We start from the raw sequence: 21,839 nt of genomic DNA on the forward strand, positions 1-21,839 counted from the left end.
CAGGTTAGTCTGCTCCAAGCATTTACACGAAGGTCAGTGTTTTTTAGTAGTTAATACGTCATTTTTCTTAACATAATTGGTGATATAGGTTACAAGCAAGTCTGGTGCTGAACAGAAATTGTCGCGCTATGCTCCTTTATTTATTGTGCATAAATAGTAAATTGTCCTGACACAATATTGCGTTTCGCCTCTGTTATTATGGCACATTGACAAAAACATATACTTTTATTCACAGGATAAAACAGGTTTTTTTGTATCACTAATTGCCCAGTACCATTACAGCATACAATATTGTTGTTACTGCTACATTTCTGTGATGGGTACCAGAAATTATTTCCACTACTAATTAATTACCGTTGAGCTCAAAGGTCCTATTAATAAACGGTTAAGGAATGTGTATTTATGACGACGATTTGTGAGACTGGTAAACTTATGATACGTACGATGGTCTTTCGTTCTACACGGTGCAGTTCAAGGTCCTGCACCCATCCGTCGGTAAACTGTACCTGGGCTTGTTGCAGTGACCTGAAGTTACTAAACTTCATGAGTGTATGCACTCACTCCAAGAAGCGTATAATTATAAATATGCATATAAATATGCTAAGATGAGATAGCTGACTTCATCTAACTAGCAAATGTTGTCCAGGCTACGTTGGTGATACAGTTTTTTTTAATGTGTATATTTTTGTCATGCGATTTTAAAGCTGGTCCTACAACCGCATCCAAGAATAACATGCAGCTTATCTCAGAACTGTCGGTGAAAATTATTCTTGGAGCTAGGTTTAATTGAGCTGCATTTTATAGAGGTGCAATTTCACAATTTGTGTATATTTTCTAAGTTCACTATTTTGTCATGTGTTGAGAAAAACACAGATTTTAAAATTACATGGTCTAATATTTACATTTAGCATATAACTGCAACATTATTTTTTCGTTGTTTTTTTTTTAAAGACTCGAAAGGACTTGAAATTCAAAGTTTCAGACTTGTGACTTGACTCGGACTTTTACACCAGTGACTTGAGACTCGACTCTGACTTGCCTGACATTACTTGAGACTTGACTTGAGGATAAAGACTTGAGACTTACTTGAGACTTGCAAAACAATGACTTGGTCCCACCTCTGGCGTTTAGATGTTTTTAAGAGCTAATCTGACCTAACCAGTGGTTTGCACATTGTTAAAAAGAGTCTATTTCCATTCATAAAGGAGCCTTTTGATTGTAGATCTTCACAAGAAGACACCTACCTCCTCGAGAGTATTTTTCACTGAGCGAGTAAATACTCTGACTTAAAGCTGGAAATGTGTACTTGAGTCACGTCTTCACTGATTTAAAATGCACTGTGGTATACAGAGGGAAGCAGAAAATTAGCAAATGTGTGTTATTCTCCAAATAGCTGTGGACTGAACCACAGACTGTTGATGAGCTCAGTTCTACAGTTTTAAATAGGGGAGACCGGGGATAGTTGTAACGTGGGTCAGTTGTAACACTTCCAATTTCTCCAATCAGAGCTAAGTTTCAAATGATGTGACTCATCCTGTGCATGCCCAATTCAGTTCTGCTATCACATGTGAAAAATCAGCACATTTTGTCAAACACAGACAATTTAACACGAAAAAAAGTAATTTGTATGCCAAAAAGTAAGTTTTTCTACTTTATTTCAATTTCTAGTAGCATTATCTGCTTTGCAGTTAAACTCATCAAACTTAAATTATGTTATTTGTATGTCTATGGGGATATATTCTGTGTAGGTTAGTGATGGGTCGTTCGCGAACGAAATGGCTCTTAGAGCCGGCTCTTTGACGTGAACGACGCGAGCCGGCTCCTTATCGCGAGCCGGCTCCTTATCGCGAGCCGTCACGTGGGTTGTTTTTTTTTTCTTTCTCTCAGCCTCTCTCTCGCACTTTCTTTCCGCTTCACTCTGCACGCGAGCCTTGTGCTTTATGCTGGGCAGAGGGGGGAGGGGCGGTAGTTACACTCAGTAGCACAGGAACAGAGCCAGAGAGAGAGAAAGAGAGGCAGGGACAACAACATTAGAAAGGTATAGTAATCATCCACAACTATTTTCGGTTGCAGATGATAAAGGATTGAGAAAGTTTATTCATGCAAGTCCATATGACAGAGAATATGCATGTTCTTTTAGTTTTCATATTATAATTTATATTTAATTGTGTTGTGGTTTGCAGTGTTTTGTGTTCTTTTCACTTTAAATTTGTGAAAGGAAAAAGCTGAAAATGTAAAAAGTTAAAAGTTGAAATGTGAATAGTTGATTTTTGTATTATATGATTTATTTATTACATTTTATGTGGAGTGAATAAATAAAAGTATATTTACGGTGGCCCCTAGAGACAAAGCACATACAAACTTCAAATCACGTACGAACTCTGAAGCATGTACAAACTCCAAAACACGTAAAAACACGTACAAACTCCGAAGCACGTAAAAACTCAGAAGCACATAAAAACTCAAAACACGTACAAAAGACAACAGAAGTGCTCCAGGATGCTGGGCGCAGTGTTGAGCCTTTGTTATCTTGTGGCTACACAAGCCAGCAAGTACCAACGACCGGATTTGGTGTGTGGTAATAACAGGTAAATGAACTTTTTTTAAATTATTTGAATATATATATGAGTGCCTGTGTATAAATACACAAACAATACACACATGCTTTCAATTGTGTAATTTAAGTGATCTAGTAGCTCTGCTTTGGAAGTTCAGTTCATGCTAGAAATGTGTTTTGGAGTTTGTACGTGTTTTGTCTCTAGGGGCCACCGCATATATTTATATATAAACATATATAAATAAAACCACTTGTTTTTATGTTAGTAATTCCTTTTGTGCATAATTTTATATTATTGTTAATAATAAATTAATTAAAGCAACAAAACAACCTGAAGAGCCGGTTCGGAGCCAAAAGAGCCAGCTCTTTTTAGTGAGCCGAACCGAAAGAGCCGGATCTCTAAAAAGAGCCGGAAATCCCATCACTAGTGTAGGTCTTTAGTGCTAGTGTTTTAGCCGTTGGCTGTAATGTTAGCTAGTTCATGGCTATAGGAGTCTGGGTCAGTTGTAACAGCAACAGTCTGGGTTAGTTGTAACAATAATGCAGATGTTACAACTTACCACACTATTACTTTAACTTATATTAAACAAGTTGGGGCAACAACATCAGCAGAGAGAGGTTCACTGGTCACATTTGTATATGCGGTTAATGCCATTGGCAACACAATTTTCTCCACTGTTTGTGTTCCCACACATACATTATGCAGACCACTGTGTCAGAGATGGACCAGTAGGAAGTACTGGTAGTGGAAATAAGTCAGGATGGGTGCAAGAAACAGATTTCCTCATCTTTCTGAAGCACTTTGCAAACCACACCAAGGTAAGCCAGGATAAAAAGTAATGGAATTGCGATGCTGGTGAACAACTACATTTTTTCAGCTTCATTGTTATGTTCAAAATTGGTGCAAGAGTTGTAGGTTATAATGCCCACTGAGCCAATGAGGCCAAACTCGAGGAAGACCAACCAAAATTAATGAAATATTCAGTTATAGAAAATTCCATAATTTATCTTTTTTGGGGGGTTGGAATATGTTCAAAAGCTAGATTTCTGCATTCTGTCACACACACACACACACACAGCTACATAAATGGATGTAAGTGCATTCATGTTTTGAATAAACAAAGATTACATGTTAATATTTTGTTAGTACCCTTATTTCATTGTGTTACATTTTACCCCAGGATATGTTACAACTAACCCAGACTATGGGGTTAATCGTAACATTTCACTCTTTGTGTTTGAGGCCATACCATGCAATGGGTAATTGTGCTGCAGAGAAAATAGCTGCACTATTTAATAGCAGAGACATGTAAATACTTTGCATTACATTTTGAATCCACTACCTTAAACAAGCTCCAATTTACAGACAGAAATGTCAAAAATGTTACAACTATCCCCGGTCTCCCCTACTCAGTTTTGGATATTGTAGAAAGTGGATATCACTAATATGCTCATATTACGCACATAACTGGTGGTGTGCACAGAAGCCTCACAATCTTTTCGGAGGAGAAAGTTGGCACAGGATGTACTGAGGGGCTACATTAAGGTCAGGTTAGGCTAAACAGGGATTATTTATAACTGTGACTATTGCAAAGCTGCTCTGGTAGTGCCCAGTAAGAAGAACACGGAGATTAGCAGAATTTTTCAAGTTTCATAGAAATTGTTCAATTTGATGGTGTGAAACATTCATTATGTATCCAAATAATTTGATTGGAGTGCTTTACTGGGGGATTTTTCCTAATGTACAGCAACGTGTTACTACGGCAATCCAAGGAGTCAAAGTGCTTCAGCTGTGAGTTTTCTTTTGGATGAGTGAATGGATTTGTACTTTCAGATCCATAGGCGACTCAAATTTCATAGCCCTGTTAAATCTGGTTTAATTATATAAACGAACAGCATATTAAACTGCTTTCTTTTACTTTTTGAGACACTTTTTTGTTGTATTTGCTGAACTGTAGGTTTTCTCAGATGTTGACATAAGCTGTATTTGTAAAACAATATTAGTGCTCCTGCAGCCAGCTCACGGTGACCTCAACACTCACGGCGCTCACCAGCCGAGCCACGTCTCCCCCCTGCCCTGGCTTTCTGCTCGGACCGAGTACGGCTGAATGGGCCATTAACCTCCTCCTCGCCAAGCTACGGTACGCCGCCTGATTTATGACACTGCGGCGGGCTGCTGAGGGTGAGCGGTAAATCAGAATAAATGGAACCGTTGGAAGTGCACAGCATGGTCTCACCTGCCGTCTGACACTCACTCAGGAGCACATGAATATTGATGAGCGCGCACGCACTGATTTGATGTTCAGCGCGTGAGAGCGCAAGCAGCGGAGGGGGGTTCCCGATGCTGAATGCTATCATTAGCGTCGGAGGAGGGTTAGCATTAAGTGGTGGTTGGTAAAATGCAAATTCTTCGTCGTTTCCTCGCCGTGTCACCTCCCATTGTTCGTTTTAGTTCAGCCATGTTTGCTCACTTTGTAAACATTCAAATGCTTTTTTCTCTCTCCGCGTTTTTCTTTACAAAACGGCGAGCAGATTCTCATCCCCCTCTGTGGAGAGGGGGAGGGATGTTTGAACACATCATTGATTTCTCCCGCTCTCGACAAACGCTCTCTCTCAGTGTGTTTGTCCACGATGTTCATTGACGTTCCTCGCTGCTGTGTAATTATTCCCATCAGGAGAAAAGCCACGGAGCTCGATAATAACACCATTAGGGTCTACAGCAGTGCAGTGCAGAGCAAATTAAAGCCCTTATTAACACCTGAAACGGCTTTTCTGTGTGATTAGGAGCTCGGTTCTACACTTTTATAGCGTCCTGGATTTTATACCACAGCACCAACGCGTGTAGTGATCTACTATTGAGGAAACATTTACAAAGAAATTAAATAACAATAAAAAAAACACAATAATAATAAAGAGCTTTGTAAAATAACAATTTACTGCTAAGAATCAGCACACCATTAATTATTATCACATTTGAGAATATTTGAGCTCTTGAATTTAGACTTCTCCTCTTAGCTGGTGGGAAATGATAAATGGGAGTGGGATAGTCAGTGAATACATCAGCAATCAGTCAGTGAGACATGGAAAACGGGCAAACCTGTGAGTGGGGTTTTCCAACAGCTTTTGGATTAATGCAGAAGATAAACTCTGTGTTATGTTTAAAGCTCATCTTAAACACACTTCAGGCATCTAACCAAAAAGCCATCAACATAACCCACTGACCAGGGAGCCAAAAAGCCAAAAATACTAACTAATTTCTGGGTTTTCAGACTCATTCCTGCAGCACTCTGTTGGCCGAGCCAGTGACGGACACGATTTGATTGGTTTGTTTTACTAATGAAGTGGTCGGAGAATTCAGTTAATGAACGAACTCTGAATCAAAATGAGTTGTTTCATTTATAGTTCTGTTGAGCTGCAGTGTGAATTTTACAGCGGCTTCCCAATCCAGTATAGGGCTTTGGAGTTGACGTCACGCCGCAATGCATTGTGGGAGCGCAGCTCCATTTTCGGGGTCTACGAATCAAAACAAACACACTGTGTTGGAACGACGACAACAAGAAAGATGCTTAAAAGCAGCTCAAAAGAAAACGGACGGTATAGAGACCGATTGCGTCCAGAGGCGAAGCAGCGGTACTTGAAAAAAAATAGAGTGCATCGCAAATCTGGACCCATATGAAATACGGCAGTGGAGTAAAGACCCAGACGACTTACCGCCACTGTCCTACCCCGATATCTTCACGTATCTTGTTTGTGGAGTAAGCGCTTACACAGCGAACCAGTTTCGTAATTACAAGTCACTGGAGGCGCACATCCAATTTACAAATGGCTGGGTGCAAGATTTGGCTATTTTCAAGCCGCCAAACTCTGAGTACGTCGTCATTCATACCAAAGGAAGTCAGCTGGAGTGCATCGAGTGAAATAGCCATTTTCCACCCTCCACCATAATTAATGTTACACATTTATCATTGAACTGCTAAAATATCGTTATCATATTATATGCCCATAATTGTAAAGTACATGTAAATTAACACATTGATAATCGGGCAAATTATTAACGCCAATTTGTGTCCTTCCTGTCTCATTTCATTTATTGTCTTTACATCAGCCAATCAAGTCACTCCATTCTATGTTTGATCGCAATTTCTATAACTTCCGAGACCACCAACGATGATATTATTCAGCTATAAAGTGTGATGTGAACATATTTAGAACTTACCGGAATGAAAATGTCTTGAGCACACCAACTGATATCTGGAGACGTAACAGAACTTGATATCAGCTCGTCTCACGGCTGCTATCCAGGCTAGACGCCTTCGTTTGGTAATATCCGATACATGAGCTCCTTCATGTTGCTTCCAGGTTGGGAAAGCATAAAAAGACAATCCAAACTTATTCCCGTGCCGGTCGTAAGATCGAACATTGCAGCCGACCACACAGCAAGTACGAACCGTGGCTATGCTTTCGCTCCTTACTTAGACCCCCAAAATGGCGGATCGGGCCAAAATCCTTTCCACGCCCACCCCTGTGACATCACGCTCCAAAGCCCTATTGCTCTAAAAAGTGTAATAGACACACAGCTCCACCGTGCTCCGTCTTCACCACGACGGACCTGTACAGCAAAAGCACGGCAGACACACACATTAAATGTTCAGGGCTGAAAAACAAATTTAAGCTCTGTTAAAGACTCCGACAACATCAATGCACCAGCTCCAAGCATCTGCATCTCACCATTTTGTTTCTCTTCAGGATAATTTTTTTCTAACATTAACTTTGAGCAGTGATATCACAGGAAATAGTCTCAACCGCGAAGGTTCCTCATTGTAACGTCTGTGATGAAGCAAGTAGTACAAATGCTTGTTCCTGCTAATCTGGAGATATTCTTAATATTGAGGTAAACATTTTCAGTGTCTTTGATAAATACACTAAGATTACTTAATTTAATACCAAATGACACGGACACCAAAGAAAAGTCCCTGGATCCAGATGGCTTTGTGATATTTTCTTGAGAAAATCTAAATCATGTATCATATTTTTTCTTGTTACAGTTTCATATTTGTGAAGATGTGACACAAATAAGTTTAATTTTGTCCTGTTTGATAAAAGCAAACTTAAAAGCTCCTAAATTAAAATCAAGAGTTAAAATCACTTCTGCACTTGTTCATGCAAATCTGTGCACATGAAGGGCAAAAATGATGCAGCCCCCAGAACAGGAATGGTTTTACAGACGGAGGCTACTGACATTTCTTTCCTCCTCATCTTTTCTGACAATTTTTTTTTAAACTAGTTTTGCACTTGGCTAGGGTCAGTGTCACTACTGGTAGCATGAGGCCATACCTAGACCCTTCAGAGGTTGCACAGGTAGCCTAACTGCTCCACAATAGCACATTAATACGTGTCCCTGCCAGAGCGTTTGCTGTGTCTCCCAGCACAGTCTGAAGAGCATGGAGGCGATCCCAGGAGAACTGGGCAGGGCAGTAGAACGCAATTAACTCACCAGCAGGACCAGTATCTTCTTCTTTGTGCAAGGAAACGGGATGAGCACTGCCAGAGCTACAAAATCACTTCCAGCAGGCCACCAGTGTGACCCAACAATCAGAACCAGACTTCATGAGGATAGCCTCAGGGCCCAACATCCTGTAGTGAGCCCTGTGCTCACTGCGCAGCACCATGGAGCCCGATTGGCATTTGCCACAGAATATGAGAATTGGCAAGTCCATCACTGGCACCCTGTGCTTTTCCCAAATGGGAGCAGGTTCACCCCGAGCACACGTGACAGACATGAAAGGGTCTGGAGAAGTCGTTATGCTGCCTGTAACATCGTTCAGCATGACAGTGAAGATGTGGGAATGTATATCCATGTAGGTACACACAGGCTAGGAAGACGCCACCCTGACCTTTGGAAACACCCTGTTAATTTCATGACTTCATAGGCTTCAGGGTTATTTTAAAACTTGTTTTAAACATATCCCCCTGATTTGATTAATTATGTTTATTATTTCAGGGCGTCACATGTGTGTTACACTCCTGAACTTTTTGTTTTTAAAAAGCAATTAGTGCTTCAAATTAGGTGTTTTATTTGTAGAGAGTGGCAAATTAATATTTTAGAATCCACCCCGAGGGCTGTGGAAAGTGTTTTGGCACTTTTAAATTAATTTGAATTCAGCGCCTGACCCCGCTTTTACCCCCTCAGGACTCAAATCTGGATATTCCTGATCTAATTAGCTTGTCGTAGCCTGAGGCTGATCCTGTCCACTAAACCTCAGTGAAAGCTGCTGACGGAGAGACTGCAGCTTAACCTCTGTGGCAGAGGTTGTGAAATGCCCCTGAAAGGACCAAAATACTCCACAATATAAGTGTTAAAACTGCTGAATAAAAGCTTTCTATCTTTAAATACTGTGGACCGATTAGGTGGATTTGAGTAATTTCATCAGGAACACTGCCAGCTGAGATGTATGTCATGGGATTACTTCCAATCCTCCTCCAATCTGGAACGGCTGCAGAGGTTGTGTTAATCTGTGATGAGCTGCAAAAAGTCCTGAATGAACCAAAATTTCCAATCTGTAAATTCTTCCTGATCTTGATTAGCCAATGAAATATTGAAATAAAATACAAGCACAGTCTGTGTTGGACTGCTTTCAGAGCATTTGTCCAGATGATCAAAGTTCATGCATGTTTGTGTAGTGTGTCCCGCTGCTTGTTAGCCATGCATGTGTGTGTGTTTTACACTGCAAAGTACTCACAGAAACGCTAAAGTTCGAACGTGCTATATGAGTGCAGAACATTTATTTTTGAAGAGGCCTGAGTTTAAATTACTTCTCTGGGCCACAGTGCTGTTTATCCATATTTTGGTGTGTGTTGCACAGCATTGAATATATTACCTGGCTGTAGACATCTATGTTCTCTTGAATATAATTTAACTAAATGGCACTTACTCAAACTGCCACGAAATACATCTGAAAGCTCATCAGCCATTTCTGGAGAGAATTCGTGACCCGGTTAGTCAAAGTCTGAACTATTTCTGAAGTGCACACACACTTTCTTCCTCCTCCCGCTGTCATCTACAAGGACATCACTTTACTGTGCATATGGTTTCATTTTTAAGTTATGTTCCGTTCCAGCTGGTTGATTTGTTTTTGTGCCAGTTATGCAAAATTTTACCTTCATGCTATGAATATTTTCTGAGTCCAGCCCTTGAACATATGGGTGAGTTAAAAAATAGCACTGTTTAAGTTCTAAGGCTGAAATCTGCCCTTTTTCAGGTTATTTTTGTCACAGGCTGGGTCTCCGACCCAGCACTCTGAGTTCTCTTTGTATTTTTCTCATTTTTTGATATGTTATTAGTTTTTGGGTTATTTCCTATTTTGCCTTTAGTTTGGGCAGTTATTGGTCATTGTTCCTGGGTTTTCTATGTTTTGGGGTTTTGTATTCATTCATCACGTATTAGGTCTGTCTTATTGTGTTGTCATGTTTAGTTTTCAGTGTTTCCTGTTTTATTCTGACAGTGTCATGTGTTCTTTGGTCATTGTATTTAGTTTCACTCTCTCTTGGTCCTGTCATTAGGGTTATGTTTGTCAGCTGTTCCCCCATGTGTCTTCACTTCCCCTGATCAGCTCTTGTATGTATTTAAGCCCTTTGTTTTCTGCATGTCATTGTCGGGTCGTTTGTTATGTTGACCTTAGCCTTAGTTTTCGTCTTTGCCTGTTTATTTTCTCCACAGTTATAGTTTTTGGTTTTAGTACCTCTTAGTGTTTTGCCAGTTTGTTTTGGTTTCCTGGTTTATCCCTGCCGTCATTTAAATAAAGCTTCACTTTTCTGTTTAACCTTACAACTCCTCGTCATCATCTGCTTTTGGGTCCTGTTTCCACACACATCGGCGCACCCCGCCGTGACAATTTTTTTTCATGAGGTATCATCGTTTCAGTAGCAAAACTGCAGCGACTCACAGTCTGTGACAGAGGATGGATTTTTATGGAATAGGTGGCTGTTCAAACCAAGACAGAGCATGTGAAAGTTCTCGTTCAGCTTCCATCATCTCAGTAACATTTACGTCGTAGAAATGCTCAAATGTGTTTTTCATTCTGGAAATTTTCTGTGCGTGTTTTGTACTTCTGAATTTTTATGATGGGTTAATATTCTATAAAAAATAAACGAGGTAAATAAAAAGGCTCCAAGTTACAACCTTCTTCTATAAAAATATTCAGAGTATGAAGGTAAAATTTGAATGACTTCAGTTGGGAATAGATGGTACACATGATAAATATATACCAGATAATCATAAAGCATGTGAACCCCATAATAATAATTTTTTCTCAAAGTGCCTGTAGAATTGGGTGTTGGAAATACATTAACTTTAAATGTGCCCACTCAAACTAGATCAGAGTTAAACAACATCTTCACTTCATTCCTTTTACTGGAGTCTTTTAAATGCTCATGAAGCTGCTGTGGAATCAGTCAGGCGACAAGTGCTCTGACACCTCCAGGAGTCACGAGGAAGAAAAAATGCATTTTTCTAAACATGCCACAGTCGGCCTGAGCGCATATATAAAATGCAGAACAGCCTGAAGGATATTTTTTACTGGGATTAAGAGGAGTTTGTAGCTAGTTATATGGCCTGTTATGTGCTCATAATCAAAGCGGCGCACATCCGCTGAGGTGAGCTGTAACATCAAAACTAATTGCACAGATAAACCAGCAGTGTGCGCCATAACAGAGTTGTTTAGTGTGATCCCGGCGCAGAGGAGCAGAGCTGCCCCACAGATCAATAGTCACGTTTAGAGCTTTGCTCTTACAAAGCTCGATAGGAGATGCACGACTGAGCCGCAGCTCTAAGGTGGCGCCTGATCGATGCCGCTGTTAAATGCTGATTAATACCCATAGCTGCTGATGAAGATGAATGATGGCAGCAGCCAGAGTGATGGTGGAAGGACATGGATTTTGCCCCAAATCTCCTGTTTTCCTATTAGCCTTCCCCTTTCTGTCTGTTCATCCCTGTGCGGCTCTCTGGACGCCTCACTGCGTCTCCTCCTGTCCTATCTTTATTAAGCTCGGTCCTCAGTTACAGAGGTTCATCTCTGCTGTGTTTGTGTGAGACGGTTATTGATTTTACAGCTGGATGGATGAATAGTGCCACAAGTCCGGGCTGCACTTTTCTTCTCTGTGTTGTTATCAGGTCCAGTTGTGCCACCTGTTTTCAGAGTGGTTTACACATTAAAAAAGGATTCTTCTCTCCTTTGTCTCGATGATTCTCTCTGACTGTTATCACTTCAGAGTTTCCATGTCTGTTACCTTTTGGGATTTTTGCATGACTGGACTCGTCTCAGTGTCCCACAAATAATTCATAATGACATTTTAACAATTATTTAAATTTTAATATTTTTATGACAGAGACATTCATGGTGAAAAGTAAAGAAAAAAACAGACGGTGTCACGTCAAAACCACCAGAAGTTTTTGTTTTTCTGCATTTAAAACAGAGCCTCTAAAACATTGCAGTCAGTGCATTTAAAGAGGTGAAATAAAAGCTAAATGGACTTAAATCGGTGTTTGAGCATAATCAGATGCATCAAGGGAGGTTGATGCAGAGTTGATATATTTTTCTGTTTTATGCATTTCTGCGGGTAGATAAATTTTCCTGTTTATTTTATTCTGATGGCTCACCCCTCTTTGCCGCAGTGTGTGCTGAAGTTACCGGTGTCATTTCAGACTGTGATCAAAAGTCTCCCAATAAGGAGCTTGCTAAACCAGGAAGCATCTCACTTCACTGACAGATAATCCGGTAGTGTGCGCTGCTTCTGCACCCAGGAGCACCTACGCCTCTGTCCCTGTAGTGATCGCAGAAGATCCAAGATTGTGATGGAGGATTCAGCAGTGTAGGGTTAATGTTATGAAAGCAGTGGCGTGCAGTGACTTTTACAGAAGTGTAACGTGCCATTTTGTGCCGCCTGTCTTTTATTCTTTTAAATATGCTGACAGCCTCCTGCAGTTTGCTTCACTCTGTGTGGATTTCTTCATCTTTCTGCACTCATTCCTGGCTGAATAATTGTAAAATATTATTAACTGTATAATTAAATAAATAGCTACTATGTTACCAAAAAATGCTGTTAAATTTTTTTTTATTCCTTTAGCGAAGGAAGCAATAAAACACTATTAAAACACCTCACTATACATAAAACTGTATTATTCACAAACTGTAGGTAAAGTATAAAAACTAAAAATAATCTTTGTGCAGCAATTTGTTGCCAATCAGGGTTTTACTGATAAATATTACTGCTGCAAAATAACAGCTGAATCCAAAGGCTCAAGCACTCTGTGACATGGTTAACTAGTTTTCATTAATAACCTTTTTTCTGATGAAAACAACAAAGTGATTAAATAAAAATAAATGCACAAAGGCAAAACTATGATAAAATCGCTACTTTCATCAACGAATAAAAACTATAAAATATTCAGATCCGACTTTAGAAGTGATCCAATCAGAAGTGATTTCCTTGTACAGCTGATCACATTTGAAACATCCATCCATTCTCTTCCACTATCCCAGCTGTCTTAGGGTGAGAGGCAGGGTACACCCTGGATGCTCGCCACTCTCTCGCCCTTCAGTTTTTTTTTTCAATCCTTGGGAGGAAGAGAACAGTAGACACATGGATACATATACAGATGCTGTTTAAACTCTGTGAGCCCCTCCAGGGAACACACTAAATTCTTTACACTTTTTGGTCAACCGTATCATTCATCTACTATAATCTTATGATATTCAGTCAACTAAAACAATACCCACATTCTAACTAAAGCTAAATCAAAATTTGCTCTTAAAATTAACCCTGCAAACCATCAACACTGACAGCACTGTTCTTCATAGTGCTGCATTTAAGAGCCACAATCAGTTCAGCGTTGAGGTTTTTCTGTTGAAAAGACTCCATCGGTGCTGGAAAATAGTCAGTTAATGTAACTCTGATGTGGTCAGGATGAGGCAGGGGTGACCAAACATTTGCCCTTTGTTTGCAAAAATGTTCTGCCCAAATCTGAGCTGCTTCATGTCACATGCCACTGCTTCATTTGGACTATTTTAGGGGATTTGGGCCAGCACAGCCTAGAAGTATGAAAATGAGAACATGTACAAGCAGCCTGTGGCTTTGTTGATGTAATGAACCTAGTGCAGCCCTGCCCAGAGGCTCTTTGGGATAAGTAGGTCTGGATGCCATCTGGTCTGCTCAGCCTGTTGAGCAGCTTCATGAAGCTCAGACTGAAGAAGGACTGTGTGTCAGATCTGAACATAAAAATACCTTAAACCGTGTGTACATTTGAACAGAATCAGTGGTTACCTCGAACTAGTGAGCTTTACTGTGTGTGCATCTCAAAAGTAGTGTAGTTGTTTTCCACTACATCTAGAACATCCCAATGAGCAGGACTGATTCGTTTGTCTCTCACAATTCAAAAATACACCCCTCTTATTTGGTGACAATGCTGACAAAGCCTGGCACAAAATCACAGTATGTTTAGTGCAACTGTATCATTTTGTTGATAGAAGTCAGTGATGATGTGATTTTTGGTTACGGTTAAAGGAAAACCTTTAGTGACTGGAAACAGGAAACAAACACTCTTCTGTTTCAAAGTCTGCTGAGCCATCCATCCACCTTCCAACATTAACCTGACATTCTCTGTTATTTGATTCAGAATAATTAAAACATGAACAAATGACCCAGTTTGTCCCAAGAAGACTGCACGTGTCCAATCTTTAACATTTTATGTAATGAATACAAATAGTTTTCCAACATCAGGTTGGAAGAATATCCTCCTCCAATCATTTCTAAGCTCTTTATTCTTGCTCTCTCCTCAGATCTGATTATGACATGGAGTATGACAAATACCCGGATGACTGCTATAACCGGTAAGTCCATGAATGGTTCATAGAACTGCTTTTTAAATGGGGGAGACCCCAAGAAGGATCAATGATCAGTGATCTATACAAAGTTAAATGTGTGTTGTTCAGTTGTTCTTTGGTAAAGTTCAGTTTGGTTTGTTGCCACTCAAACAAAAAACACTGCATTTTCAAATTTTAACTCAAAACTGAACCTTTTTCTAAACCTGTCCAAGTAGTTTTGGTGCCCCAAACTCAGCCCACACAGTCGCAATCAACTATGGAAAACAGCGGCTGGAGCTTGTGACATGACCAAAAATGATTACCATATGCAATGAACTTGTGACCTTGTTGCTTTTGAAATGTTTGCATCAAAGAAACAATTTGTCTGCATTTATAAATAAGACGGCAGTTATCTGCAGACCCTCGCCAATCTTTCTGTGTGTGTGCAGTCAGACTGGGAGGGACTGCAACTGTTTGGAGACAGGTTGCTTCTTGGCAGGTAATCCGTGCAGTCACATGGTGGTTGACACTGATTGCCCTTCAGAGGTGAAGGTTGTTGCATTTCCAACTTCTGGATGACCAGAAGCGGCTCTTTCGGCTCGGCTCACTAAAAACAGACGGCTCTTTCGTTTATATATAAATATATACGGGGGCCTCTAGAGACAAAGCATGTACAAACTCCAAAACACAACGGGTGTGTGTGTGTGTGTATATATATATATATATATATATATATATTAGGGGTGCAACGATACATAAAATTCACGGTTCGGTTCGATACTTTGGTGTCACGGTTCGATATTTTTTCGATACAAAAAAATGTTCATGCCTTTTTTAATTTGTAATTTATTAAGATCATAAATATTTCTTTTAACTCAAAAATACAGTTTTTAAATTAAATGTTGCTGAAACAACAAAATAATTAAAAAAAATAAAAGAGTTTGGAAACGAGTTTATTACAGAGAAATGTCCTTTTTCAAAATAAAAGCTATGCTATACCCTTCTTCTGGGGTATATTCTAGGGAGCATATTGAACATATCAGGTCTCCATAAAATGAACCACTCTTTAATGGACCTCCCCTTACACTCATCTTCTGGAGTGCTAGCACTTAGCTGCATATACAACAAAAACAACTTAAATAAAAGATCCACTTAAATACAAACTAAAACATAGTTTACACAATTTCCATGTTCTTCTTCAGAAAAATTAGGATGTCCACATGTTCTGCTGACAGTACAGATCTGCTTGCTGTGACAATGTCACCTGCTGTGGAAAACACCCTCTCATTTGGGACAGAGGTTCCAGGTGCAACCAAGTAACACTGTGCCAACTTGGAAAGATGAGGGTAGAAGCTGTGATGTTCCTGCCACCATCTCAGTGGGTTATCATCTGTGGGAATGCAGTCTGCTAAACTGTACAAGTTAATTTCCTCCTCTGCCACTTCGGCTGCAGACCTCCTGTGCCATGAACAGTTCTCCAAACAACTCCTTCATGGCCGACTTTTTCTCTGGTGGAGATGCTGTTGGGGAATCTGAAGAGTTTGCTGCTTGAGTCTCTGCAGAGCTCGCAGTTTCTGTTGTGCCTGCAGCTTGGTCCTGAGGAAATATAAACGACCAAACTGTTGTATTTGTTTAAATAATATTATAAATTTTTATATTTATAAATCAAGCAGTAGCAAAATAAAATTTCAAAAATGAAAAAAAAAAAAGTACTTGTTCAATGCTCAGGACAAGCTCTGTGGTGCGTGCTCCATAGACTCTCAGCTGAGTGACATCATCCAAGTGTCACAGGGACTTGAATCGTGGATCTAAAGCTGTGCACTTGTGTAGGTAATTCTGAAGGACACGATCAGCGTATCTCTGCTCCAGGTTCTCCCTGATGTTGTTTTTTTTTTTACATTTCTCACTGCTGGGCTGTCATCACCAGACTGCGCCATAGAGTTCAGGATGTTCATTTTAAGTGGCAGGATCATGGAAGCTGTTGGAGATGACGCTTCACACATCATGACTGCCACAGTTTTTAGGGTTTTCATGACTGTAACAGGATTTTTAGACAGTGCATGTTCTTCCTGAGTTAGATTCTGAATGTACTTCATACTCTTCTTCACAGTGTTGTCGGCCATAGCAGCATACACTGCTTGCTGTTCAAAGTATCTTTCCATCATATCATGAGAAGAGTTCCACCTAGTTGGAACATCTTGAATCATTTTTTTTTCACCAAGCTGTAGCAGTTGCTGTTTTTTCTTAAACACATTGCATCCTGTTGTGCTTCTGTGAAAGGAGACAATTCTTCTTATCTTTGCCAGGAGATGGGAAACCTTCTGCACTGCCATTCCTTTCTGAGCAGCTATATTAATAGTATGCGCAAAACATCCGATTTGTGGCCCCAGTCCAGCAGCTGTGACGGCATTAACTATGTTCTTAGCATTGTCAGTAGTTACAGGTATTATCACATATGGTTGCACTAACTTCCAATCTTCCCCAGCTTCAGACAGACCTTTGGCTAAGTCGTTAGTGGTGTGACTTTTGACCAGGTGTGTCTGCAAAACACAGTTTTTCATCTGCCATTCCGGACAGTCAGGTAGCTCTGTGTAGCTCTTGACGTCCAGCCGTCTGTGTTTAGAGCAACAGCGGGTGCTGCTGACACTGCCATCTCTAATTTGGCTTTTGTCTCCTTGTACATAGCAGGAACTGCGGTATCAGTGAAATAGGTTTGTGAAGGAATACTGTAACGGGGCTCAAGTACTCTCAGCATTTCCTGAAACCCGGTGTTTTCTACAACAGAAAAGGGTCACATGTCGACAGCAATAAAAGTAGCAATTGCCCTGTCGATCTTTTTTGCCCTCTTAGAATCATGTGCTAACGGCTGTCTAAATGACTCGGGTAAAGTTTGTAGCATGCGTGCTTGCTGTTGTTTTTGTCTGCTTCTGCACTAGGGTGATGTCGGCTTAAATGTGCATTCATATTTGTTGTGTTCCCACCGATGTAATTAACCATGGAGTGGCACATCCGACATAACTTCACATGAAAGCCAAAATAGTTCCAAAAGCCAGATTTCAATGACGGTGGAGGAGGTTCAACTTCGGGTGGCATTGAGGCAGTTGCCATGTTGCAACGAGCTTAACTTCTGTCTTGCTAGCTTGAGTGCATGCATGTGGGCAGCGCTCAGTGGATCTGTGCTCGACAATGCAGCCTAGGCGGAGTAGTCGAACGCAGATCCACTGAGCGCTCAACACAGACAGCATCGTCAGAAGAAAAGTTGATAAAATAAATATAAAATTTTGTATCATTCAATACATATGCGTACCGAACCGAAAGTACTGTACCGAATGGTTCAATATCGATACATTTATCGTTGCACCCCTAAAATATATACACACACATAACATATGTGTGTGTATATACTAGAGATGGCACGATACCACTTTTTTATGTCCGATACCGATATCATAAATTTGGATATCTGCCGATACCGATATGAATCCGATATAGTGTTTTTTAATCAACAAAACTGTTTTTTTTTTTTTTAAATATCTTGCTGCATTTTGTATAAGTTCATACTCAAGTTTAAAACAACAACTACACTAAAGCTATTCTGTTATACCTGTATGCAAAAAAAAAAAATAATTCATAGTTCAGCAATACTGATCAATCTAATAAACTTAGACCTACACCATCCTCCCTATTCTGGTATTTTAAAGAGTACTTAGCGTAAATATTAAGCAACCTAACTAATAGGGTTCCAACTCCCAGCAACAACAAAAATAAATAAATAAAAAATAGGGAACCACCCATCACGCTCCACCTCATGATGCTTAATCGACGTAATCAACCTTAATTTGATGCAGTGTGAAAAAAAATGCACAGAAATCAATTATTTTTCAAGAAATATTAAATAGATTCAACATCTTTCTTCAACAAAATTGCAGACTGCACAGATGGTACCTTCCCAAAGGAAAAAGTACTATAGCTTACTAGGGTATATATATATATATATATATATATATATATATATATATATATATATATATATATATATATTAGACTTAATAGTCACTATATACAGTAATTGACTTCTATTCATTTTACATCAAATTAAAACTTTGGGTGTAAGATTTGGATAATTATTTATTAAAAGCTCGACATTTTAAATGAGAATAAGAAAGAAAAGTATGTCTTTGTGCCCCCTTTTCCCTGTTAATGCCCTATCGGCCCCCCTGGCTAAACTTTGCTAGCTCCGCCCCTGCACAGTTACCAGCCGTCATGCTATCCAGACCACCGACAGGTCCCGCATGCCACAGCCGCTCTATCACGTGATGCATACTGCTCCGACGTGCTAACGTTCTGAGGCGAGTTACGGCGTGTTGCAAGTTTTGTGAGGTGCTTTCGTGATATTTAATGGATCGGATTACATTTTTTATTTTTCTCCGATATCCGATCCAGTAATTTAGGTCAGTATCAGACAGATACCGATACGTAATATCGGATCGGTCCATCTCTAATATATACATACATATATATACACATACATACATATATATACATACATATATATGTATATGCAGGGCTCTAGACTAACTTTTTGACATGGGCGCACCGGTACGCCTAACTTTAAAAATTTAGGCGTACCGGCACAAAAGTTAGGTGCACTCCAATTTTTCAACCGCATCGCTTAACACCTGAGTTTTACATGTGCACTTTCTTTGGGGGGGAAGTCCATACAGACAATATTCATTTCTAAATTATTAACTAACAAACTTGTGCTTAAAGTGCTCAATATTGTAGAAAATGTTAAACGTAATCATCATCTTGGCCTCCTCTGACGACCTGTTTGCTGCTGTCTGTTGCTGAAAGGCAGTGGGGAGAGGGGACACTCGGGCAGTGCATTTATTGCAGCATATTGTTAGGATGCCTGGGTCGTTGACCCAGGGTTTTTGAGTTTATTATATTATTTATAATTTCTAGTCTTTGGTTTCTTTGAGCTCTGTCTTATGGTTTATGTCTCTGTCTTCTCTAGTTGCTCTGTCTCCCCTGTCAGCTGTATCCCCTTGTCTAGTTCGCGTCTCTGTGTATCCTTAGTTGCTATATCCCCGTGTCCAGTCAGTGTCTGTGTCTGCCCTGGTCCCACATCTCTGTTCCCTCTGTTGCAGTGCATGCGAGTCTGTGTCTTTAGTTCAGTCTGTGTTGTGTTTCCTGTTTTACTTTGAAGGTCTCTGTCTTATCTCAGTGTGTTCAGTTTACGCTTCCTTGTCTCGTCAGTTCTGATTTGCCCCAGCTGTGTTTCCCTCCTGTTGTCCATTCCCTGATTGCTCCCTCTATGTATTTAAGCCCTGTGTTTCAGTTTGTCATTGTTGCGATCTACTCTTATCTACCCTCACTTATGCTGTGTGTTTTGGTTTTTCCCTGCCTGCGTTAATGTTTGTACTTTGGAGGTTTGTTACTTTGAGTTCAGCATTAAAGCTGTTTTTTTGAGTTCACGTCTGTCTCCGGAGTCTGCACTTTGGGTCCTTCTCCTGCCTGCACACAGCCGTCACATAACACATATAATGTGTTTCCTGGATACACTGTGCTTTTTCAGCATTCAAAGATTGATGGCACCGTGTCAGAGCACTGGCTATGAATTTCAGACAGATCAGGCTCACTAGGGCTGGGTATCATCACTGATTTCTATAATCCATTCGATTCCGGTTCTCAAAGTCCTGATTTGATTCAATTTAGCCTCAGACAGTCAGAAATATTATAATTCTGATCATTTATCAGTATTGATACATGAGACTTCATCAGAATTGTGAACATCACAGCAGATACCTTTGTGTGAAAGTAACTGAGAATAAAACACAGAAAAACATGAAGGAGATTTTCCTGGTCTGGCTTTTTATAGCAGATAACCTTAAAAATATTCTGCAATATTCTGCAATTTTGCACAATTTTAATAAGTTTAAATTTCTTCAGTATTGAACAGCAGAAATTAGGCTTTCTTGTCCGAGGACATTTAAGTGAAAAAAGAAAAAGACAGCGCTGTAAACAACGGTAGACTGGTGGGTAATAAGCGAATGAATAATGCAGAAAACAGAGATTTGAGACGGGAAACTGTTCCTGAAGTACACACACAGAGAGAGCTGTGCAGGAAGTGTAATTTTTATCGTGGTGGAAGCAAAACAGCAAAAGTCAGAGGGAATTCATGACGACATTTATCAAATGTGAAGCACAGTTTGCTGCTTCTTTTGCTGCTGGCTCGGCGAATTTTGGTTGGAGAGACAAAACCTGCAGCTCAGAATCAGCACAAAAAAGACGTAAACACAGAGCGGACCCGACGCATCAGAATCGCTAAGCTCCGACAGCGTGTCCGTGTACGGGCCGTCGGGTGAGAAAGCAGTTTAATCTGCACTGGTCACTCCACTTTATTGTCATTGATATTTATATTTAAAAGTGCAATACTGTAATTTTCTGCTGCTCATTCCTGTGCAATATCCCATCTGCCCTCCCGTCATATTTCTTTTCAAGATTTTCTTATTTAATCACTAGTGTACATATATTTATATTTATAGATACATATATATTTAGTAATCTTTTCTCTTTTACCATGTCTCTCTAATATTTTGCTCCTTACTATTTTTCTATTTTCTTTATTATTTTATTTTATTTTATTATATTTTCTCCTACTGTACCATGCTGCTGAGTGACTGCTGCTCGTCAAACACATTTCATTGCAATGTTGACCCTGTGCTAACTTGCATATGACAAATAAAACTGAAAACTGAAACTGAGAGACAAAGCTGATTCTGATGCGTCGGGTCCACTCTGTGTTTACGTCTTTGTGTGGATTCGTTAATGAATTGATATCGCTTTATTCAAGCTACTCACCTCTCTCTTCCACCTGCACTTTCAACTGGACCACGGCCAATCAGAGGTCCCGCCCCTGACTATCTCTGATTGGTTTAGTCCATGATAGGGGCATAATGTGTGTCTGTTGTTGACCACACGGAGAGTTGCAGAGATATTTAAGTTGGTCGCACAGGTGCGACCAAATATTTATTTTTAGTCGCACCACTGAAAAATTTGGTCGCATATGTGACCAAATTGTTCGCACTCTAGAGCCCTGATATATATATATATATATATATATAAAAAAACACCCAGCACGCCCCTGCGGGCGGTTTATCCTTCAAGCTCGGGTCCTCTACCAGAGGCCTGGGAGCTTGAGGGTCCTGCGCAGTATCTTAGCTGTTCCCAGGACTGCGCTCTTCTGGACAGAGATCTCCGATGTTTTTCCCGGGATCTGCTGGAGCCACTCGCCTAGCTTGGGAGTCACCGCACCTAGTGCTCCGATTACCACGGGGACCACCGTTACCTTCACCCTCCACATCCTCTCGAGCTCTCCTTGGTATTCCGTCATTGTGGATGTTGGGTATCGAAGAATCCAT

At 40.2% G+C, this 21,839-nt stretch overlaps 1 protein-coding gene across 1 annotated transcript in view; it reads left to right on the forward strand.

Moving 5' to 3' along the window:
- Nucleotides 1–21,839, forward strand: part of LOC147326706 (RNA-binding protein Raly-like) — an 82,937-nt gene that overhangs the window by 24,049 nt on the left and 37,049 nt on the right. The window contains exon 4 of the mRNA XM_086302038.1: nt 14,392–14,442. Within this exon, the coding sequence (XP_086158164.1) occupies nt 14,392–14,442 (51 nt within the window). The remainder of the gene's footprint in view (nt 1–14,391; nt 14,443–21,839) is intronic.

This window comes from Aulonocara sp. 'chitande type north' Nkhata Bay, linkage group LG7, assembly GCF_057382095.1.
Source record: "Aulonocara sp. 'chitande type north' Nkhata Bay isolate Kocher_YH1m ecotype deep benthic linkage group LG7, A_spYH_male_GT1.1, whole genome shotgun sequence".
Classification (NCBI taxonomy): domain Eukaryota; kingdom Metazoa; phylum Chordata; class Actinopteri; order Cichliformes; family Cichlidae; genus Aulonocara; species Aulonocara sp. 'chitande type north' Nkhata Bay.